General features: G+C 41.5%; 2 protein-coding genes across 2 annotated transcripts in view; one reads left to right on the top strand and one right to left on the bottom strand.

Annotated features, from left to right (window-relative positions):
- Nucleotides 1-392: 392 nt before the first annotated feature.
- sdcbp2 (syndecan binding protein (syntenin) 2) lies at nt 393-15879 on the top strand. The gene is made up of 9 exons (XM_038723130.1): nt 393-547; nt 3598-3649; nt 4170-4266; nt 8563-8663; nt 10039-10203; nt 11554-11729; nt 12978-13149; nt 13671-13762; nt 14146-15879. The coding sequence occupies exons 2-9, from the start codon at nt 3599-3601 to the stop codon at nt 14198-14200; spliced, it is 909 nt and encodes a 302-aa protein (XP_038579058.1). The 5' UTR covers nt 393-547; nt 3598; the 3' UTR covers nt 14201-15879.
- Nucleotides 15452-24821, bottom strand: part of snphb (syntaphilin b) — a 35358-nt gene continuing 25988 nt past the window's right edge. Inside the window, 1 exon segment of the mRNA XM_038723129.1 lies at nt 15452-24821. Within this exon segment, the coding sequence (XP_038579057.1) occupies nt 23304-24821 (1518 nt within the window). The 3' untranslated portion in view covers nt 15452-23303.

The following is a 24821-nucleotide window of genomic DNA, read 5'->3' as shown; positions in this document are numbered from 1 at the left end:
GTATATATATATATAAATATATGTATTCAACATGCTAAGAATGTTATTGTGTAGCCACTGCACAAAGAAGAATTTGAACATGAAAAATAACAATTGGGAGTTGGTTAGAGGGTTATACATTTATTGAAAACACTCCCAGTTTTCGCTATGTTTTGCTGGATTTCTGAAGATGTGGTACTTCGTCTAGCCTACCTTTGCCTACCTTCGGCCCAAAACAAAGTACACGACTCAAAATACCGTTTTGCTGAGACAAAATATGCCCAGTAGCTCATGCTGATTATTATAAGGTTTTGCTTCATGTAAAATGGTTATGGTGAATCAAAGTTCATGTGACCGATACGGGGCGTGGCTTACGACGTCAACATTGATTGACGTGGTTTGCACGACCAGGAAGCCAGCAGTGACATCACTCTCCAGAAATCCCCCTTGCTTCAGTAAAGACGAAGCGCCCGAGCGACGGAGAGAGACAAATAGAGAAATAAAGGAGTTTGCTGCTGTTCCGAGCTTCTTGTGTGTTTAAGCTGATTTTACAACCAAGACGTTAAAGGTGAGACTGTCTCTACCAAACCTTTGTTGTACCAAACCCTGCCTAGCGGTAACATCCAGGTTACTTAACAAGCTAACGTTACGGCTAACTTAGCTCTTATCTTCCCTGCTGTTTATGTCGGAACAAAGACGGTCTGCTTTGCGGCGCAGCTAAAGGGCACTAGTTTAGTCTGTTTAAGTCATATAGCTTTCAATCAGCTCTGTTTCAGCTAACTACCACATCTGTCTGCCTGCTTACATTGTAATGAGGTTAGCTAACGTTGATTTGGAGCATTTCATGTCGTAACGTTAACTCACCCAGTCACATGATGGAAACAGTTGTTCCTCACTACAACGTGTGCACAGACCTAAATAATACAAAATAAATAAAGGATAATCTATTAAGCTCACATCAATTAAGCCCAGTGTGTTATCGCAGAGCTAAATGCAGTTCCCGTGTTGTTGTATAGTGGTAATACAGCAGCTCACGGTGCCTGTTTATAAAGGAAAGTGGTACTTTGTCTGCAGCTCATATAACGTTAATGTGGCCCATTTAATAGGTACAGTAGAAAGGGTGTGGGTCATTTCCAAGCAGTACAGACCTGTTCCTTTTTACTGTTGTCAGCCCTCCTCCTCCTCCTTCCCACTCCCTCTGTCTCTTTCCCAGCCATGTCAATAGACCGGAATAAGCTGCCCAGAGGACCACATTCTTGTATATAACCAATTCGTTCAAGTTAGCCCTCTTTTTCCTTTCCAGTTTCCATAGCAAACAGTGATGCGAAGCCTAAACTGTCCTCAGTAAAGCAATGCATTTATGGGACACTCGCCAAGCTTTTTACCCCGTTTCTGTCACATATTTTCTCTTTATATACATTTGGAAACAGGTGGTAGGGCAGGTCTTCAGTTGATGACAGGGTTGGTGCTTCGATCCCCGGCTCCTCTTGCCCAAGTGTCCTTGAGCAAGACACTGAACCCCAACTTGCTCCCTGCAGCCCCAGCATGGCAGCCATCGTTGTGTGTGAATGGGCGAATGAGATGCATTGCAAAGCACTTTGTCCGTTAATGTAGAAAATCGCTACAAAAATGTCCATTTACCATGTAGAAAATGTTCTTTTACATTTGAATGAGAATCAAGTGTCCACTTCATTTGAACTGCAGTTGTAGAAATGACTCAAGGATTAAATTATGCTATTGCAAGAGCTGGCCAAACACTCATTTTTTCCAGGCTTATTCACTTATGCCTGTGGCCAGCTAGTTCACATGAGGGAGGAATATAAAGCGAGCAAACAAACACAGCTGAAAAGTAAACACTAGAAGGTATTAAAATGCCTCTCTGTGTCCACTAACACAATGAGACTCTTGTCTGTGAGGACTGAGGACGGCAGAATAGAGTAGTGGCTGGAGTAGCTGGGAGAGTGAGATGTTGCAGTACTGTGATGTGGTGATTTGCTTATTTTAGGGAGTGAGTATGTCTCGCGTACTGGTGTCAAAGTGAATATCTGACCACATAGCCTACTACTATGTGCAAATGGCATCAGCGTGATGTTTTGTACATCAGAAGCAACTTTTTCTGTATTTCCATAGTCTGTCTGGAGGTTGGTCATAACCTCTGGTGTTTTTATATTATACTGTCGTCCTCATCACTTTGTTTTCCTGTTACTTATTGAATAAGGGATGTATTCACATGTCTTGTGATTGTGACACACAGTTGTCACAGTGGGGTGAGGAAATTGGTTAAGAAATGATGCTTCTGTTCTTATGACTTGACTTAAGTGAAATCAGTTTGCTTTTTAAGAAATTGTTTTGGGATTATTGTTGAACTGGTAATACTGGCATGACCAATCCAGATTAATTTCAGTTTCTGAGTCATTGTTGTTATTAAAGAGTATCGAATCGGTACTCAGTATTAGAATATGCGGCGTCTGAGTTGATGTATTGGAATCTGTATTGGTAGAAGAGCTGCAACGATTAGACCATAAATTAGTAGTCCTTTAGGAAGTTTTTCAAGCCAAAAATGTCACAAATGGATGGGATCCAGCAGATCTGCATGCTTGAGAAGCAGCCACTATCTTCTTCTTCTTTCGTTCCGAATCACTACCAGGGCACAGGGAATAGCATATATCAAAACAAATGAATGAATGAATTGGATTTACACAAACATATGTCAGACCCAGACATACTTGTTTTTATTCACTGTCAATGTGCAACAGCATGACTCAGCTTGTTGTGCAGTGTGCATAATTTCACTCACCTAACTGACTCTTACCTTTCATTTCCTCTTCAGGCTGCTTTTGTGTTTGTGTGACATGGTAATGAGTTCTTCTGAGTCTAGATTGGTTTGAGGAGACCATTATTATTATTATTATTATTATTATTATAGTTTACAACCTCATTGGACCCTGTCAGCTGTTAACTATTGTCTGTGCTTTCGTGCTCTTGTGTTTTTCCCTCAACCCATGTTTACTTATGTATAATGTTTTGTGGCAGCCTGTACTTCACACAAGTCACATGTATGTACAGACCCAAGTTTCGTTAAGTGTAATGTTATTGTTTGAACTTCAACAGAATGCTTTAGCATGAAAATAGTGTGGAAGAGCAGTTACACAATGCAGTTGAGCTTGCGAGTCAACGAATAAAACGGAAAGATGTTAAATTTTCCGTACTTCTCACTTCTTATCCTACTTCTGCCTGCGTACCATCTGTCCTCCATTCATCCGGTACGGTGATGCTCGTCATTTACAGCAATATGTCACTACACACACACACGCCCTTCATCCAGAGGTAGAACAAGATCAGATAAGAAGTGAGTCATTTATGTCACATATCAGTGCCATTTGATGTGAGCAGAAAGTGGCCGGAAGTTGCATACAGATAAAGAGTTGGTTTGATTCTCAGTGAAATCAGCAGCACTAGTGTCAGAGTCATCTGATTAAATTTTAATAAAATATAGCTTAATGGAGGTTAAAGAAAATGTGTGCCATTAAGGTAATATAGGTTATCCCGGTCAATAGTGCTGTGAGACCTCCCTTTCCCAAGGTCCTCCACTCACAGCTGTTTGTGTTTTGTCCTTAGGATGTCCCTGTATCCATCCCTCGAGGACCTCAAGGTCGACAAGGTCATCAAGGTAAGTGTGTACAGGAGAATTGATTTTAGGCAGACGTCTATTTTAAGATTATTAGCTCTGTACTCTGCAGTCTATTCTATTTTTTTACCCATAAAATACATAAAGTACCAAAAGTCAGGATGTGTTGGCCTCTTTTGTTTTAATCTGTCTCTTGAGAGTCTTCCTGAGTTCAGCAGAAAGTTACTGGGTCATGGAGTAACGTTGTCATTGCCACGTTTCCATATCATGTGAAGATTTAAGTTGCTGCCTCTTGTAGACTGTTGTAGAGAAATAAATATTGTGCAATCACTTAATGTGATTACTAGCAGTTGTATTGCTTGGGCCCACAATAAAGTGTTTAGTTTTGAAGTGGTACACTGCTAAAACCATTAATTCACTGTTTGAGACATGTACGCATGTTTCCTTAACAACCCTTTCTTCTCATTTGTGTTGTACTGATGGCAGTTGCCTTTCATCTAGTATTTACCATTTTAAGTCCCAGTGCACTTCCAGTTGACTGGTGTATCTCATTACTTTCTAGGCTCAGGCCCAGTTTGCCCAGACCACCACCCCCATGCCAGCCATAACTGAGGGAACCTACCAGTTCCAGCCTGCCACTGCTGGGATGCCAGGATCAAGTGAGTCTCACATATACTGTTGAGTGTTTTTTAGAGAGTATTTTAACCCTTTGTTGTGTCACAAACTTGTCTAAAACTCAGGAAAACCAGCAGAAACTCTTATTTCTCTAAGATGTCATTTGACTTGTTTCCCTTATTTCTCATGCTGGGTATTTGTTGGTGTCTATGTGGTTCTGAGCCTGAAGAACAGACCTGTAGTATAAGGGATGGATAAAGATGGGTGGAGTGGGAGGACTGGGATGGGAGGAGGAGTTATGGGGCCCCCACTCCGGCTCTCTGTTTGTGAGTCAATTTCTTTCTCTCTCGTGGTATTTCTGCTCAGGGGTTTATGTTTTCCTGAGCTTGTTAGACACAAACTCTGCAGTAAGCCTGACTGAGATGGCAGAAAAGAGAGAGAAAGGAGGAAAGTGGGTAAAAGATGGATAAGGGGCCCTTTAGAGATCACAGAACACAACCTTTCTGCTTATTTTCACTCACTTCTCCCCCTCTTCCCACTCACTCATTCAGTTTCTCTTTTCTCTGTTTGGATGAAAAGTCCTGTGGGCTTTTGGTCTTTTGTTTTTACCTCAGCAGAGCTAGCTATGAGTCACCATGGAGACTGGCCCTGGCAGTTGTGGTGGGACAGGGCATGATGGGAGAAAGAGAGAGGAGGAGGAGTTGATGGGGAGAGAGAGAGGGAGGGAGGGAGGAGGTTAGAGACCCAGGGGTGTATGCGTGAGCTAGAGGAGAGACAGGAGGAGTTTGTTCTCCTAGAGTGGTGCAGAGAAACAGAGAGGGAGGTAAAAGGGGGACGACCTGATTGACATAAACACTTTTTGACTAACCGAATCCAGTATGTCAGGGTGAACAATACCTTTTCAGAATCTAGATCAATCAGGGTTGTGTCAGCTCACCAGTTCTTTTTACATTGTACATAAATTAGTAGACGACCAGCCCCCCCCAGGAACCACATTTTTACATTTTTAGATAACACTGCTGAAACAGAGTTTTATGCGGCGGTGTGAGGCTGATGAGTATGAGCTCTTACCCTCTGGCAGACAATGAAGAGTACCCCAAAGTAAACTCTTAACTGTGCCTACCTCAATTAAAATGTTAAATAATGCTGCTTGAGGCTGCAGGGATTGTGTAATGGAGTATGGCGTAGTATGGGAATGTGTAATGTAATCACTATTTGTGCAATATGCGTAATACATGTAATTCGTGGTTTGCTATAATATGTACTGCTTTGTTTGTTTTTGCTACCTATTTACCTATGTGCGTTAGGGGTTAGTCATGATTTTCAAATAGTCATTAAATTATATAGTTTATGTGACCATGGTCTTGTCTTAATATAAAATATTTTCCTTTGTTTTTACCGGTAAAACGTGTGTGTGGCGTTTTCAGATCAGCTCCAGCCCTGTGAGATGTGCTACGTGCTCAGGTTCTTCGAAGAATGGTCTAGTCTTCCGAGTGACTGTCGAATAGTATTTTTTGCTAGAAATGCCCATCCCTCACGGGGGTAGATATGGAGCAGGCGTGTGTGGGAGAGTTGAATGAAAGAGACGGCGATAAAACAGGAGAGCACACAAACATAAATGAGGAAAAAAGAAAGAGAGTGAAACTGTAAAGACTAGGCATTCTCCGTTTTCTGAAGTAATGAAACACCTTTTATGTTTTTTTTATCAGGGCGTAGTGTAGGAGTACAGGATGAATCATGATTAGCAGTTTTCTTTTATTTTTGGCCAACAATGTGTAGGTGTTTTTCTCTCTCTTCGTTTCTGTACCCTGTCACCTTTAACTGTACAGTAGGTGATTTCTGAGTGCTTGACTCCACCTGATCCACTCATTGCACATGTCATTGTTGTTGAAACAAAGAAACTCACTGATAGATAAAAGTATTGACTGTTATCACAATCACCGAGCTACTCCATGGTACTGTATGTTTGACTTTTGTCATGCTGCCTGGTATATTGACCTTGTGTGGCCCACCCCGCCTCATTTGTTCCATTTCCGCCCTTGTCTCTTAACTTCTGGTCGCCGGCCATAGTAAACACTCTGTCCTGATCAGTTCACACAGCCAACTATAAACCTCTCAAAGTTGGGAATTTATTTCCACATTTATGAGGAAGTAATATGTTTGGGGCAAAGTTAGCTATGATGTTATCTTTAACAAGCTTTCTTTGTGTTGTTGCAGTAGCTTGATGTTTCTGATACTAAACTTGGCACTATGATGATACATCCTAGTGTTGAGATATTTACATTACTTGTGTTATTAATCATCCGTCTCATAATACATGATAATACATACAAGACATGGATGTGTGTAAGTGTAAGAATGCCAAAATTATTTTTTATGTTTTTATATGGACCATGTAGTTGATCTGGCTGTTTACAATAGCCGTCGACCAATGTGTTCTTTTTAGGTCAAATACGATACAGATTATTAGTAATTAAGGAGAAAATTCTATCATGATAAAAACATTTAATATCATTCGATATTGATATTTATCAGGATAAGTATCAAATCATTATTTCTTTCAAGTTTAAAGGTTGATTTTTGCTCCTGAGTGAAAGTTGAAGAAACCAGATGGTTAATTGTGGTTGTACACTTTTCTTTATGGTCAGAACATGACAAACGGCGGATCGCTTCACAAATCTGAAGTAGAACTTTCAAAACAATTGTGAAAAAAATCTTTTTTCAAAAAATATGATTAGTAAATCTTTTCTTAGTCCCTTTTCCTCAACAAAATAAATATGTAAAATATCTATCTAAAATTAAGTGCATTACATCATTTATCATCATAATTATTTATTGACGATATATTGAACATTTGTTATATTGTTATTGAGGAAAATTATATTGCGATAATTATCATTATTGTTTTATTGCACAGCCCTAATTGGAACCGATATACTTTGCAGTAAAAATGAAAATTGTGGTGTCAAAATTTAGAATAACACAAACTCCAACACCAAACTTTGTGGAAACGCTAACTCACCCCCCAGCTCTTGTTGCTTATGTAAAATGGTGGAAAGGCATTTCCAATATTCAGGACTCTTTAGGCTTTGTCTGAGCTAAACCATATACTAGCATTCTCCTTGGATATCCAACGAGGGTTAAAATGAAGGGCAACTGGACTTGGTTGAAGCTACTGGAAGACGTTTTGTCCCTTATCCAAAGGACTTCTTCAGTTCTTCAGAACTCTGAAGAAGTCCTTTGGATAAGGGACGAAACGTCTTCCAGTAGCTTCAACCAAGTCCAGTTGCCCTTCATTTTAACCCTTGTTGGATAACTATGACCTGGATGACTGAGAATCTTCATAGACATCTCCTTGGATACTGCACATGAAGTACCCCAAGTACTTTCCAAGCACTTAAGACCAATGTAGGCAGTAACTTCTAAATACCTGGCTGTCATGTATGCATGCCACTTTGTAGCCACTGGCTGATTTAACTTGTGCTTTTCGTACCTCTAACTACCTTCCTTACATGTCCTTAGTTTTTTCTATCTTTCTAAATGCAATAATAGTGTGTTTGAGGAAGCTTGACTAATATTCTGGATTCTTAAAGAAAAATACTTTGTTTTGAGTTTACTTGGGCAAAAGATAAGAGGCCACTGTCAGACCAGCTGAGGGCCTCATGACTCATGCCTCAAGGCATCATCGATTTGCATAAAAAACATTTTTATGTGTATATCTGTGTAATATTCAAATAGATGAAACGGGAAGACATAGAGGACAAATGGACACACAGACCGTACATTAGCTAACAATTACAGTGGCCTTTCCATCTTAGCAAGGAATTGAATACTGATGCCAGAAAAGTTTTACTGCATTGCTACACAGACTGCTCATTATCAGCATTCTTCCAATGGAGGGCTCAGTGTAGCTCAAGCGTGACCCTACTGTGATGGACAGCATGAATAAAATATAAAGTGTAAAAAATAATGAGCTAAAAAGGCTCCGTAGGTGCAGCTAATATAACAGCTTCACAGCTATGAATTTAAAACATAAAATGCAGCATCAGATGGGGATTAAATGGCTTGTCTTGATCGATACCCTGGGTAGGAGGTAGGGTAACTCATACAGTATGTATGTCCTGTTTAAACCCTACCTCTATGTATAATTTATTCATCGTGTAACATTGTGTTTGTTCCTTTTCTCTCTCTCCTCTGGTCTCTCTATCCTACCAACCACCTGTCTCTCACTCTCCACCTCTTCCACCTGCTTGGCCTCCCTCCATCTTTCTTTGGCTTCCATTTTCACCACCACCCTCCTCCTCCTCCTTCTTCCACTCCTCTCCTCTCCATTCAACCAGGCTTGTACCCGAACCTGGAGGAGCTGGGAGACTACATGGGTCTGGCCCTTAACAGTGATGAAGTCCAGAGGAACCTGGCCTTGATGCCTGTGGCTGACAATGTAAGTGTTTGTGTGTGTCCTGGGGATGTGTGTTAATCACTGTATAAAACATGGACGTCGCCTTTGTAGCGTCACCCCTAGGTTCTGAAGAGCTATCGTGAAGGTCAGTGTGGAGGCACCGCCTGACTCCACCTAACTCCTGTCTAATCCAAAAATGGTCAAAGAGGTGGGCGCTAGCAGACAGCTAGCGGTTAGCTACCTGTGACGGCACCCACCTGTCACTCAAAACATCCACACCCTTATGCATAACTTTAAGCCGTAATGTAATTTAAATAAGTGAGTAATATAAAAATCCAGCCTCAAATGGACATGGCTTTATTTTTTAGCCCCAGAGGTTGCCGCTTGGATGCATTATTAAAAGACTACTCCAGCAGTTTGGCACAGCACTCCTGACGCTGTCAGACTCACAATGGACAATTAAAAACAAAGGAGAGAAACCAAAGATGTTGTGTTTTGGATCCTCTGCATTCTTCTTCCCGCGTCAAACCTGGCACCCACGTTACCCACAATGCAACCAGATCAATGACAGATTATTTTTGTTTTCAAACTTGTAGTCTTCAGGCCCAACAGACTTCCCTCTGGGGCCACAAAAGGTTTTATGCAACTTTTTCTTCATGTGCAGTAGTACTCTCACCTGTGAACAGACTATGATATGTCAAATTGGTTGAGTTCCCCTTTGATATCTTCGTTCCATCCAAAAATAATAATTTTTGGATGGAACGAAGAGAGTGAAAAAAAATTAGACCCATGTTAAAAACAACTTCTTAAAATTCAGGTCACATTAAAGCCTCTCACTTCAAACCATCAGCCCTCCATGTTTATAAATCTGTTTTGAGTAGATATATCAGAGCGCAACAGTATTCTGTTCCTGGAGACCCACATTACTGAGTGACTCACTGCAGGCCTGGAGCAGTATGTGGGAGGGTGTGAGCTCTTCACTCCCCTCCAAATGTGCGTGCGAGGTCGTGTACATGCGGATCCCGCAGATGTCAAGACTCTCGCAGCACCCTTGCTTCTCAGCTGGCATTTAACCATCTGTGTTCTCTGCCATTTGCTGATGTCTTCACCTCTACCATTAGTTTTGTTGTTTGTGCAAAGCATGTTAATGATGAAGTTTTCAAGAGCAGTGCCTAAAGCATTCCTGATCTCGTTCACCGGTGAAGGAGGAGATGAAATTGAATCCTCCCACGCACCTCTATTTGATGCAGCATTGCTTTTAATCTCGAGCTGAATTTTAATGCAACGTGCCTCTTTAATCCTTTCTTCCTCACACCTCTTCCTCACCCCCCCCTCAATCTGCCTCTTTTTCTTTCTCAACCCACCTCTTTCACGTTCTCACCTCCTTTGCTGTCTGGCTTTCTTCCCCTCTCCTTAGCAAGTGGCAGTGCCCTCCCTCTCAGGCGTTGGGGGGATGGTGCGGCCGGTGACGGGGGCAGACGTCGGCATCAGGAGGGCAGAGATCCGCCCAGGGCTGCGGGAGATTATCCTCTGTAAGGACCAGGACGGGAAGGTGGGACTCCGTCTCAGGGCCATCGACAACGTGAGTCAGCATCATAAACTCTTTGACGGAAACCTGCTCTGTTAATAAATAAATATTCATAATTAACACTCCTTTGACGGCATACTGATGACTAAGGAAATCCACACCCCCCTCTTCTAATCTTCCACACAAGATCAGTGTTGAGATCTGATTCTGCTTCACTTGGTGAATCTTTAAAGGTGGGGTATGTGATTCTGGAGAAATCCAACACCATGACAAATACCATGATATAGAGCGAACAACGACACTGCAGGTGATACAACGTTAGCTTGTGGGTTAGCAAACTATTGCTACAGTTGCTGCTGCGAAGCTAACACGCAGAGAGGAATAGATGGTCCCAGAGCAGCACAACAGCTCCAGACAGAGACACTCTCCTGCTACTATATCTAACATCACAAGTAAGCTGAATGTCTGTGGGAAAGTCATTTAACGTTAGCTGACACACAATATGGCTGGAATAGTGTTGTATGGCTCGGTCCAAGCCACTTTGTTTGTTTCCCATTTACAGAGCCAGGGCTGTGTACAAACACCGGATTTATTTTCAGCTGACACAGAACAGACAGCTAGCGCACCGTGAGGAGATATTCGCTGCATTTGACAAAAAGAAGTGTATTAGATTAGAATTGTATAACCCACCTTTAAACCTGTTTTACTCTGTATCTGGAGCATAAAGGGATGTTGATCACACCTGCTTCTCATGATGTTATAAACCCCCTTAAATGATCTACAACATGTCACAGACCCGTTTTTATTGACATGTAATATTACTGGGACACATCTGCATTAGTAACTTGTAACATGGCAATTAAAACAGGCACTGGGTAATGTTTATTATCAGTACTAAGAGCATGTAAGCATTAATGTGCTGTAAGAAAAACACAAACAACAAATGATCTCCTGTGATACTCAGGCCAGCTTGTGAACGTAGTTAATTATTCATTTTGTACTGAGTTGCTTTTGAAAGCCTTTGCAAATGAGTTAGTAAAAACAGAAGATTGAGTGTATTGATTGGTGATCGATGTACTGCTGAAATGACACAGCGCACTTAACAGAATCTTCAAAATTAGGACATCATTCCCATCAAATCATTTCACTAGACTGCGTTGACATTAATGACAATTACTAACTATTTTGAAAGAGTTGTTAAAGGCATCAAAGTTCTATTGGTTCAAATATCTAGCAACATCTCTTTTCTCTTAATGAACATTTAATCTCCTCTTTCCTCTCCGTGCCCCTCCTCTTGAGGTTTTTCCTTTGTTTTCTCTCTGATAGCGGCATCTGTCTTCTCTCTCTTCTCTCTTCCTTCATTCCTTGGACTAATTTTTGAATGCTTTATCTTTCCTCTCTCAGGGAGTGTTTATCCAGCTGGTGCAGGCTAACTCCCCTGCGGCCCTGGCCGGACTGCGTTTCGGGGACCAGGTCCTTCAAATCAACGGGCAGAACTGTGCCGGCTGGAGTGTAGACAAGGCCCACAAGGCCCTGAAGATTGCGGCCGAGACTCGCATTGAGCTTGTTGTCAGGGACAGGTGAGGTTTACACCATTTACATACAGACAGACTACATAAATCCTGCAATCAGTCCTACCAATAGCCTGCAAACGTCAACGATAGCCAACTGAAAGTAACGTTAACATTACATGCACATCATCAACATCATGTTATTTTAATGTTTACATTACCTTTTAAACAGCTGTCAGTGTGCAGGCTTGCCTGTTTTTGTGGTGTGTCCTAGCTGTGTTGTCGCAGCTTCTTGTTTAACTTTCTGTCTGATTGTAGATTCAATTAGTCTGTAAATGTGTTTTTTTTCTATATAAATAATAATCAGAAGTGTACAGTATGATTCAGTAGATGCATTAAAACTGTAATTAGTTTAATTTGTTGATGAAAATGTTATACATTTTGTTAGTTTCCGTCCATTTCTGCAGTTATGTTTTTATTTAGTCGCATTTTTGTTTTTTAATACTTTTAATAGCTCCGCTTTAAACTGTTACTTTCTTTTCTTCATAGACTGGGTTTGAGAGCAAAGTATTGAGAATGTTTGAAGTGCATTGTGAGCCTCCAGATTACAATATAATGTGCGTTGAAATATAGAAAGGAAACATAGATCGGTTTATTGTGTTCTCCGTGGTTTATTTTCCAATGTGTAAACCTCATCTGTATCTTTGTCTTTCCCATGACATGGAGCAATTGCGGTTTAACATTGCTTTGTAAACTACTCAGGATCCATTTGTCCATGTGCAAACAGCTGAATTATATTTGCCTTTCATATTAAGTTCTAATGGTCAAGATTTTAAATGTATGTACACGGCACTTTTGAACTTAAATCTATAACAGCATGTTAGAGTTAAAAGGAAAAGGTCAGGACAGGTAATTGCTGAACTTCACTTTCCCAGCTTTTGAGTTTATCTGAGGAAAAGGCCGCTCCCTGATGAGCTAAGGGCCTTGTAACTCATATCCGGCAAGCAGATCTCAGATATGAACATGAACATCACCAATTTGCCTAAAAGCTTTGAGTGTAAATGACTATATATTTATATATCTTTGTAATATTTAAACAGGTGAATGTCATCTGTTTTCTGAACATGGTTTCTCAGTAGAAGCTGAAATGTTTGGCTCCCTCTGCTGGCTGTTTATTTGCTGCCCAGCTCTCCTGTTTTGTTTTCATAAACATTATCATATAGCATTTTTTGTTCTGTTTCCAAGTTTTATAATTATAAATTTACAGACATACTAGTGGATTCCTGATCCTTTCTGTGTGTGTGTGTGCCTCTCTAGGCCATTTCAGCGCACCGTCACCATGCACAAAGACAGCTCAGGCCACGTCGGCTTTATCTACAAGTCTGGTAAAATCACCTCACTGGTCAAGGATGCCTCTGCCGCCCGCAACGGCCTGCTGACTGAACATTACATCTGTGAAATTAATGGGCAAAACGTCATTGGACTCAAGGTCAGACACTTGTTTCTGTATATGAGTCTTTTCATCGAACAGTTTGGTTACTGATGGATATAAAATGTTAACTAAGTCGTCATTATGTGAGGAAGTAATGTGTATACTGAAGATGAGATGAACTCCATTGATGTTGCATTGTGGATAAACATGGGCTAAAAATGATCCAAAATTGGACTAAATACAGAAAATATGTGATGCTTATTAAATGTTTGGTGGCTAACTTGAGTTTTGCATTGGGACGGCTGCTTACATACTGGCCGAATGTAGTATAACGTGGGAACGTGCAGCGTTTTTAAGTAAGTGCAGCATTCACCAGCTCCAAGTCTGTACACACGTGAAGTGAAAAGGTGTTTAGGTTGCATCAGTAATGTGGCCATAGTTTGCTTTTAGAGCGGTGTTTTCTTTTGTAGGCGTGTAGTTTCATTCTGCTCTGTAATAAAGGCTTTTTTTGTTTGGCTAAAGTTTAATGGTGATTTATTAAATTCTCACATTTCGCTGCTCCTGTGTGAAAATTCCAGGATTCTCAGATCAAGGACATTCTGGCCACCTCTCCGACCGCCATGACCATCACCATAATGCCCAAGTTCATCTATGAACACATGATTAAGAGGTAGGACTTCAACATTTTAGTTAATCTAATGTCAATATCTTATCATTAATAATATTTTGGCACAGTATCTACACATACGGTGCATTAAAGTGCTGCATGACCTGCTGTCAGTCACCAAAATGAGATTTTCCCACGCGGATCCATGTAGCGCTGATGCTAATGCAGAACGCTCCATTCATTGAGCTATTGGTTTGTTAGTTATAAGTCAGTGTGAAACAAAGTAGGCCAGAACTAAAAGGCAACAGTTTATAATTTTATTCCTTGGTCCAGACCAACTAAACCAAACTACAGGTTTTAACGCAACCTTAAATGAACCCAGTGTGAAGAAGGTTTTACATGATGCTCTTCACTGACAAGCTTACAGATGGGATTTCTTTTTCCAGGATGTCGACCGGGCTCCTGCGGTCAGCCATGGATCACTCTGTCCCAGAGGTGTGAAGACCAGGAGGAGGACTGTCAACTGTCAGGGTGTCTACAATACAGAGAGATCTCTCTTTGCTCTTTCTCTCTTTTCCTCATATCTTTATCTGTCTCTCTCTCTCTCTCTGTCTCTCTCTCTCTCGCTTTCTGTCTTCATACCAAACCACCTCCTGCATCACAATCATCATCGTCGCCATTTCTCATCTTTAACATGATCTTAAAAATGCCTTTTTTTCTATTCTTCAGTCATTGAATATATTCTCTACCTTTTCTACATTTTCATCAACTCTGTTGACATTTCTAGTACGTTTTATATGTTAACCTCATAGTCTAAGTATTACATATTTTATTTTCTTGTTTTGTACTTGAGATCAAGAACCGTACAAAATGTTTTTGTTTGTTTTTTAAAGCCATGCACACTATCATGAGTCCAGAGCTTCCTCTTTATTGTGAAGGTGAATCATTGGCACATGACGTTTCATCTTGTCAAAATGCTGTAAAAGCCAGTGGTCAGTCATCAGAGCCCTATCATGTAGATCACGGCTGTGCTCCCAGTCCCTGCACTTAGCCCCTAATGTGTGTGAACATTAAAAATCTGAGCTGAATGAACACCTGGGGCCTCATGTGAAAAAGTATGCTGACTGATTCCAGTGTCACTTTTACTTGGCCAGTAAAACCTAATAGGTTAGTTAGTTTATACCATACATTGGTGAAAATTAGTGTTATTTTTGGCATTGAGATAAGGTTTTGTTTTTTTTTTGTTTTTTTTATGCTTCCCAGATTCTAGCGTAATTTACAGCAAGGCAGTTTCCACCTTCTTCAAGAGATGGCAATGTATCATTGTATCACATTTTCTGTCTCTGCGGGCTAAGGTCATGATGAGACTCTGATGTGTTGAATTTATAGGTACTGGAAACACTGTGCACATTCCAGGGGAAAGTGTAGGGAAAGCAGGGCAGCAGTAGATGTTTGTTACCCTTTGCAGCTGGGACCTAACCCTGTCCACAAACACCACAAGAGCTGTTAGGCAATGAAGAGCACAAGTCAGCAACATCAAAATGAACTATGTGATTGGCTATCTGGAGGTCAGGTTTGTTGTATATGGTCTTCAAACCATATCATTTTCAAGGGAATTGTTGGTATTTGTTTGGACAGGGTCTGTGCTGGGCCGACCCACTAAGTGCACTTTCCACTACCTTGTAAGAGGTTATCTTTCCTGTGTCCATTTTTAGTTACGTTCAACAGTTGTACTTTTTATTGTTGTGTTTGTGGTGCCTCATTTTAATCAGAAAACTCATGAAAACATATAACTTATGTTAAACGAAGGAAACTGCTCAAATTTGGCACTAGATTCATCACCTCAAATTGAACGTATTAAAATTCCACCTCACGTGTTAAGCCATTGACATTGCTCTCCTCTGCGAAGTGTTAGAGGACGTCCCTCTGTAATATTCCTTCCTTGACTGATGAGCGCAGCGAGAATGAGGAGAGCTCACAGTTGTGAATTTCTACTTCTTATATAAAGTTGCTCCTTTTAATGCTGTTCATGTTTGGATGCATGTATTCCTTTAATTTTCTAGGTATGCAATCTGATAAACATCACTGTCATTCTGTAAGAAAATTAGAAAAATCTAAAAGTTTATATACGAATGTAACCAAGATAATATTGTAAAACAAATAAACAGTCTTTCTGTTCACATTAGCGTGGTAGTGTTTGTATTCCCCTCTGGACATGTATCTTCATGCTAACATTATATTCTTTTGTGTGGTTCTGTGTGGTTGGGGGAAAAATACACCAACAAATTGTCATATCAAGAAAGAAAAAACATCCAGAGATACCAGATTCAGACAAACACACAGATGAAGACAACACACGTTTCCTCCATGCTGTTTAATATAGGGGCTTTTGGTCTTCCTTTATACAGTGTGGTGGGAGTGTGAATGGACAAGTAACCTACTGATGTCTTTTACTGTACACACTACTATTGCCATTAAAATAGTTAATTTACATGATGTTATCTGTATATATTAGTGATGTCAGCTAAATTCTTACAAGGCATAGAATATCCACAGTAGTAGGATGTTATAGGACTTTCTATAACCTCCGTATATTCTAATTATCATTACATAGGCTATGGAACATATAGACAGTCAGACAAGGAATAAAGCATATAATAACAATACACATTCAAATATTGACCAAAAAAAACAACCCCAAACACCCCCCACCTCATCCTGTCTCCCCCAAGAAATATTCAGCATCATGTGTGTCTAAGGATATACGCAGTATATAATCACTCAGTCACCCCCCTCCGCCCGCAAACTAACTACACTGACTAAACCTCACACAGCAGGAAGTTCAGGTGTATAATGGGACAGAAATAGAAAACATGTTCGCTGTGAGGTGCAATGACATTCTTGCAGAGAGACTCGCGGTAATAATTGGCCTCCTTCACATTGTGATAATCTTGGAATGGGTTTTGATAAAGTGCCTTATGGTAGAGATAGATCGATGGAAACTCAGATTAAACTTATAATAAATAAATTAATCACACCCTGCTAGAACTGAAGCATTAAAGAAGGCAAATTACTGCAGTGTAAGAGTCCTCAACAAGGACACTGCAGGCCATAATGTTTGTTACCTACTGAATGGAAAAATATAGGGTTTAAATCACTCCAAGGATGTGATTATGTTCACCAAACCCTATTAGGACTAGTAAGTGAAGACAAATGTGTAATACAGGCCTGTTAGAAACACCTGCAAACATATTAAAGCAAAAGACAAAAAGCTTTTGAATATGGAGGCCCGCCAAATCCAGAATAAAAGTTTTAATCTCGGCATACAAGATGACGTCTGGGCACAAGATCATGAGTGATATGCACACAAGATTAAAAAAAAATCAGTACTTTGTGCCTCCTTACTACAATAATAACAATGCACTGCAGTTTAGTAATAAAGGTATCAGACCCTCACATACATGACCACATAATGCAGCTAAAGTGTAGACTGTTGCGTGCGACTGCATAGAGTTAATTGTTATTGATGGTAAATGCAGTCTGTTGAAGCAAGAAATTGTGTGTGCTATACTGACTGACAAAACCGAGTTCACCACGTAGTTCTTCCTTCATCCAGCACCATCATTTGACGTGACTGTGACATAGTTGGGGACACAGAAGAACTAAAGACGATTTCAGCTTGGATTTCTAATTTCTGCCTCTGGGTAGCCAAGGGGGCATGCTCGATGCCGCTCAAAAACAAAACTGACTTGCTCTCTTCACTTGTATTGCAGCAAACTAACTCCGTGTCCAACAGCTAAAATGGCATCCCAAAATATGAGGGCAGAGGATATATTTTACAGTGTTTTGGCTGAATCACAGATTCAGCTGTATTTGAGTATAAGGCCGAAAAAGTGTGTCCGAGCAGCCGAGAGCAGACGGCGACTGGTGGTGCCTTTGCTCAAATTGCCCTCTGAACAGAAACTGAATCAATCTGCGGCAATTAATTTCAGTGTGGGCAGTTTTTTTTGGATGTTGACGCCGGCACCAGAGAGAGCCCTTATGTGCATTGCTAGGTGGGTAGGTAGATTTATTTTGTCACAATACAACAGGTTATGGAGTGAAATTGAGTTTGTAACTCCCTTCTGCTACACAGCAGACAATATACATTAATAAAGAAGATTTTTTGTTTTTGTTGGATGTTGACGCAGGCACCAACCCCGAGAGAGCCCATATGTGCATTGCTAAGTTATGCAAGAAAGTTTTACTACAAACTTGGACTGATGTGTGCTTGAGACCTTCAGGATCCCAAATAGAAATTAGAAAAGACAACCAAGCCCAGCAGGGCCAGGAGGGCAGATGACCTTTAAGTGAGCTATGTATTGGTCAACAAAGTTATAGGCTATGGTATCACTCCCACACGCTGGGACGATGTTGGACTAATGTTGTAATATTGAGGGACAGTGAAGAGAAACTGTGGACGTTCAGCCTCATTTAAAGCCACCTAAATAACGAAGGTAGTAGGATGGATACAGGTAACTGTTTTTTCATGTTGGTTTTTGTGGAACTTTACACTGCAACGCTAGCTCAGCTAGTGATACCTTTGTTATTATACGGAAGCCTGCTGGGTGGGCATGCACGCAATGCATCCTGGTACATAGAGGCACGGCTGGCATTACTCAGAGAGCAGGAGAACTCTGCTTCCACTGTCAATATGGCAAACACTGTGGAATTTATTGCTTCAATTCACTACATTTATCATCAACATTGTCTGGACATTAATGGCGCCAAATCTTCCCTTTAATGGGGTTGAGATGATTTCTGTGATTCAGAACAAGGCATAACTCCTAAACTTCCCTATATCTACTCTTTCCTTTCCTCTGTCACCCTCTGTGCAACAAGAGGTTTGTACAATAGCCTGTGTTTAATGATAGCGGGAGAGTTTGATCGACTGAAATCCAGTACAATGCTGATATACAGCAGTTATCATTTACATGACTTTCATCATCAGAGATTTTGTTTCACAATACATTAATATTGAGAGGAGGAGGCCGCCTCACACATTCTCACACCTGTTCCCTCACAGGAATATATGGCTTTTTTGTGGAATATATGAAAACTGTTTTAGCCTCCTAATCCACTTTTGCAAAGTGGTTCATACAGTCACGAGGTGGTTCATACAGACTAGTGCACAACCCATGATAATGAAAGTGATGATGAGGAAAGGTTATGGATGAAAGTTTAAGTGAGGATAAGACAGTCCTGTCTGTCTAAGGCATTCATTCAGTCGTTTCATGGATCTCAACGCACTGATAATCGCCACTGCTTTTTTGGATCCTCCACATCGATAAAGTGAAAACCAAACACAGACAGGGATTGTAATGATTGTCACTGATGTCTGACAATTACAGAATTTGACCATGTAGCACAAGCACAACTTTTTCTATTCCAGAGTGTGTTTTTTCAACACCATTTAGACTTAAATGTCCATTATTGGCCTGTAGATACATACTGTGGTCAAATTTAGGAGCTGAGATCAATAGCTCTTATCATGGATGACAGGCAACTGCTTTACAGTATTCACAGAAATCATGGCATGTAGAGTTCTCTTTTTAAGGCTCTGCCAGAAATGTCTATTATCTTAGTTAAACTGGTTTCATTTTTGCCTTATCAGCAGGATATCAAACTGAACTGACACTGCAGACTAACAGAACAATCAGTCAGAACTCAGTGGACATACGACACTTTCACATACAATCTCAACTTCAAGTAATTGCTTAAACTTCATAAAGTGAATAATAGTGCAAATTATGCTAACCAAATACTAACAAAAAAAAGATTCATGCTGCTTATTTCTTCACCGAAGAACTAAACAATTCAGTTGGTGTCAGACGATTTTTGCTGGTCGGCTGTTTCTCCATCCACATTTAGCTCATGAGTCTCTGACAGAAATTTTGATTTTACAGTTGCAGGTTTCTTATTTGCCCTTATTACACACAAAGTTAAACATCAGCGCAAGAAAAGCAAACAGGAGAAATTGCCATCAGATGCCACATTCACACAAAGGAAATGCCCTGTTCCTAAACGTGATTACAATCCAGACATCTTATTGATTTTCAGTGTCAACTGACATGTAGTACTCCATGTCTAGAAATGCTTTGCAGAATGATCTGTTAAACAAATAAAGTTCGGTTTATTTGCAGTGTTACTAACTCTTGCACAGTGGACTTGAAAATACAGACTACTGGAGTGACAGTTAAACTACACCACGAGAGCATTAAGTTAGCAGAAATATACAGCACAGATACAGACTGAGCACGACTCACTTCAATCAGATCTACATCAAAGTGTCAAACTGAGCCAGTGAGTATCTACAAACAATTGTAACTTTCCTGTTAGATTTGATGAATCAACGATATTTTCTATGTGTGTTATGTGAAATTAAAGTAACTCAAATTGAGTTCTATTCTTTTCAGTAATTCAATTGTTCAAGAGTTTGCTCTGAATGCAAGTCTCAAGACACAAGAACCAACCATATGGCCAAGTGCAGGGAAAAGTCCACCCTAAATCATAATGCCCATGTTGTTCTCATTATGCTCTCTCATAGCCTGATAACCAAGAACAAAGAGTGTGATGAAAAGATATGAAAAAAGGAACACAAATAAAAGAGAAGTGTTGTTAAAGAAAGAAATTGTCCCAGCATGTAACTCCCCCCCAAAACAAGTTATTTTTACACTTTGTTGCCATGGATTGTACAAACAAGATTTAAGGTGCTGATATGTGGATTTTGGACATAGCTGGGACTAGCTGTTTCCCCTTGCATCGTGTCTTTATGTTAAGCTAAGCTAAAAGCTGGCAATAGCTTTAATATTTAGTGTACATACAGTAGGCCTACATACATGAGAGTGGTATTGATATTGTCATCTAACTTTTTGCAAGAAATCAAAAAAGCACATTTTCCAAAATGTCTAACTATGCATTTAATGGTTGACAGAAACAGTCAAGGAGTAGAAAATGTGTAGGCTGTGGCTGTAACTGCACAGTCAAAACCCAGAGGGATGCTGCAAATTAAGAAGACCTGGAGAAAACACATTAACAGTTTGGTTAGAGTCATAAAATGTGCTGCATTTTTTTGCTCACTTGGATTAATCTGTAGATTTGCAGATTGATTATCTGGGGACGAACTTTGTGGATTCACTGAACTTTAAGGTTTGGCATCTGAATCAGCTTTGTTTCTGGATTTCTGGAGATGTAATGTATACTCTCAGGGTAGAAACACACCGCCAATGTCAGCTAAATGGAGCCACAAGAGCCCATTCATTTCATATGAGAAGCAACAAATCCCTCGCAGGACCTCACCTTATTAATGACTTTATTTAGAATTGGGAAGATGGGCAGTGAAGTTTTATTTCTATCACAGCACAGTATCAGTCAAGACGACAGCCAGCCACAACATTGGAAATCTACTAAAGAAATGCACTTTTTACATTTTCCTGCCAAAAGTGAAATATCAAAGTTTTACAAACAAGAAATAGTTCCATCACCTAACTTCCACCAAGCTATTCAAACTTGCTTCCAGTGCTTTGCTTAGCTAATCAACTGCTGGCTCCTTAGGCAGCGGTCAGATGCAGCTGAGGTGCCAATGCTGTGGCAAAAAACGAAGGGTTGTCTTGCCAAAACGTCAAGCTTGGCTCAACTTTAGCCGCACTGCATTGGCCAGTCACACATGCACAAGCATACACTTCTGGTAGATTACTTATTAAGAAGAATGCTATATTTCTACTGGTTACCTCACGATCATCGATCAGAGTAATAAAATGTTATGCAAATTGCTGTGAGTGTTTTGGCATCTCATAAGCCTTCAAACTTATGAATCTGTTACTCAAACTGAATTTCCTAGATCCTATTTCATATCTCACTGGAATCTGAAACAACACACCCCCACCATCACAGCCCCTTACAGGGCTGTTTTTGCTCTGAATGCCCTCTGTGTCTGTCATGGTTGCATCAATGGGGACCCGCAGGGAACTGTCTTGGTTCTCTTCCTCTTCACACTCTACACTGCAGACTTCATGCACAAGTCAGCTAACCACCACCTGCAAAAGTTCTAGGACAACTCCTCAACTGTCTGCCTCAGACAGATTGGGACGACAGAGAGTACAGAGAACTGGCCCAGGGCTTTGTGGATTGGTGCCAGTGGAACCGCCTGCAGATCAATACAGTAAAACTGTAGAGCTGGTGATAGACTTCCACAGGTGCAAAAACTCCTCCTATACCAATAAACATCCATGGAGTGGACATGATGGTGAAAACATACAGGTATCTGGGCGTTCACTTGAATAATAAACTGGACTGACAATACAAATGCACTACGTAAGAAAGGCCAGAGCAGACTCTTTCTCCTGAGGACCTTTTTTGACTCTGTGGTGGCATCAGCCATATGGAGTGGTCTGCTAGGACAGCAGCATCTCGACTGCTTACAGGAAGGATGACCCTCAACCCAGGACAGAGCTAGAGCCCAAGTGGAGGTGGCGGGAGGAGGAGAATGATGGCTAAGCTTTCATCCCAGACTGAGAACATGTCCCACCCCAATGCAGTCTAACAGCACTGGGCAGCTCATTCAGTGACAGGCTGCTTTACCCGCAGTGGTTTAAGGAGAGATAAAGCAGGTCTTTCCTGCGGCTGTCAGATTTTACAATCAACACTGCTCCCAGTAGACCACACACCAAACCTGACTTTGCAATATGAACAAATACTAAACTGCAATAATGTGATTTAAACTGTCGAGTCTGTTTATTTATTATATCTTGCTTTTTTATTGATGCTTCGTGCTGCTGCAACACTGCAAATTTCCCTGCTGTGAGATTAATAAAGCATTATCTTATCTTCATGGCATTGGTTCATGGATCTTGGCAGGCTTGCTGCGGTTTGTTTTGGTGTGTTTCTACCCTTAGAATGAACATAATTTTGTGTCTATGTTGTTGTTTCTCGTTAGTAGACAAGCTCAGTGTTTTTAGTCTTGAAGGTGTCAAAGACTCAAAGATATGCCCACACTGTGTGCAGCCATAGGAAACGATTGAATTCTCAGTAAGGGCAGATTTTTCCTCTGTCACTGGTCAGTAATCAGAGTATAGCTCATCTTCTGCAGACGAGACCATTTGGTTATACATTTACTCGGTCACCTACACGTGAACATGTCAGAATTGAGTCAGACTGGTAGGTTGACAGATCAATGACCCTTTCACATTTCCCTGCATTAAAAAACAAAACAATCAGCATTAAACATCCAAGCATAGATCATTCATTTCAAACAGCTCATTTAGTTTTGCACAAGTCATTTGTATTAGCAGACATCTTGGTAGCAACAGCAAGGACCAGTGGGTGAGAGACATTAAGGAGCAGGACCAAACAGAACAGAGTTTACCAGTCAGAAATCTTAGTCATAAATGCACATTTGCTGTTCCCGATGCTCCCCTCTGCTATTAATCTTGATGAGAAATGGCAGACGGGAGGTTGTTCCTCTTGCTCTCCTCACATTACAGGTATTTTCCTACAAGCTAAGGACCTAGACCTATACAGGAGAGATCGAAGTTAAGGATAACAGAGGTGTTGAACAGATTCTCTCTTATATCAGTGATCCGCCCAGGTCTCCCCCGCCTGCGGGGTAATGCCTCAACCCACCTCCCCTGCGCAGCGAGTGCAGCGCCACAGTGCAACAGCCTCGCAGCAGCGACCCTATATGATACATGGGCTGTCCACCACGGACTGGACCGCGACAGAGCCATGCAACTGTTGGCACCACAGGGATGGCCACTGCTAGCAGATCAACCAGGAAGTGACGACTCCAGTAGCTTTTCTGAATTGTCCCAGAGCCAGACAAATTTCCCTCCTCTGCTGTGTCGCCCCCAGTGGCACCTTGTTCTTCAGTTTCATCTTCATCGTCCTCATCATGCAACTCCACTACAATGACACCAGCTATCTCCTCATGGGAGGTTGATTTCCTCGGCTGGGAGGTGTGAGGCTGTTCTATCTCTGGTGATAATCCAGGCCGACTTGGATGCAGCTCTGCTGTCTCTACATGGGTTGATCTTGCTGGCAGATCTATGTCTTCTACGCTGAGGTTTTCAAGTGTTGTCCTACCCTGTCTGCTTTCTCCACAGCATCCTCCAAACTTCCCAGCTGATGTCTCTGCTAAATCGCACAGTTTTTCTGGTGCTGCCTCCTCCACTGCACCCTGAACTTCCACCTCATTTCCTCCCACTGAGCTAATCTGTGCCTGCAGCCCTTCATCTGCCAGTCGGATCCCTGTTGTTTCCTCCTGCTTCTCTGTTGCTGCAGCATCCTTCTCTCTCTTCTCTTTCTCCTGCTTTTCCTCTTCCTCCACTCCCTCTTCCCCCCCACACAGGGGAGTTTCCATTGAACACGCCACAGTAGCAGACCGTGGCATGGGATGGACCAGAGGTGTTTTGGAGACCGGGATCGGCTCTGTTGCTGCACTCATGACCGTTGCTGTGGTTGCTGATGTTGTGGTGATAGAGTCCAGCTCCTCCTCCCCCTCATCAGACATCCAGGTGGAGGTGGGGCTGCAGGCCTGGGAGCGAAAAGTGCGTTGCTCCGCAATGGTATCCAAATCAGAGGGGCCACCTGCTGTTGCAGGGATGGGGCAGCTTTCCGTCTGAATGCCCATCTCCCGCAGGGGGTGCAGATAGAGGTGGTGGTGGGACAGGCAGGGATGGCTCATACAGCCCCCTCCACCCAGGCCACAACGAAAGGGCACCAACCGCTCGCCTGTGCACAGCTTCTCATAGGTGGAGGAGTGCGGCATAGTGTGGGGCACAGAGTGGGACAAATTATGAGGGAAAGAATGAGGTAAGGTATGGGAGAAAGTGTGAGGCAAAGAGTTGGGCAGAGAGTTGGGCAGAGAGTTGGGCAGAGAGTTGGGCAGAGAGTTGGGCAGAGAGTGGGAAAAGGTCTGCGTGTAGGAGTTGAGTAAAGATGCCGTTTCCTCAGAGAGGAAGGCGGCCTCCAGCAGCAGGTCGGCTCGGCTGGGGATGCTGCTCTCCCCACAGCACACAAAGCCACTGTCCTGGGTCCCATCACCTGACAAACAAGGAAAGTCCCATTGCCGTTCCGGTCCGCCAGC

This window comes from Micropterus salmoides, unplaced genomic scaffold, assembly GCF_014851395.1.
Source record: "Micropterus salmoides isolate LMB-PRFRI ecotype aquatic unplaced genomic scaffold, ASM1485139v1 Ms_hic_scaffold_16, whole genome shotgun sequence".
In the NCBI taxonomy this organism is placed as follows: Eukaryota; Metazoa; Chordata; class Actinopteri; order Centrarchiformes; family Centrarchidae; genus Micropterus; species Micropterus salmoides.
This window is presented reverse-complemented; position numbering and strand designations above follow the sequence as displayed.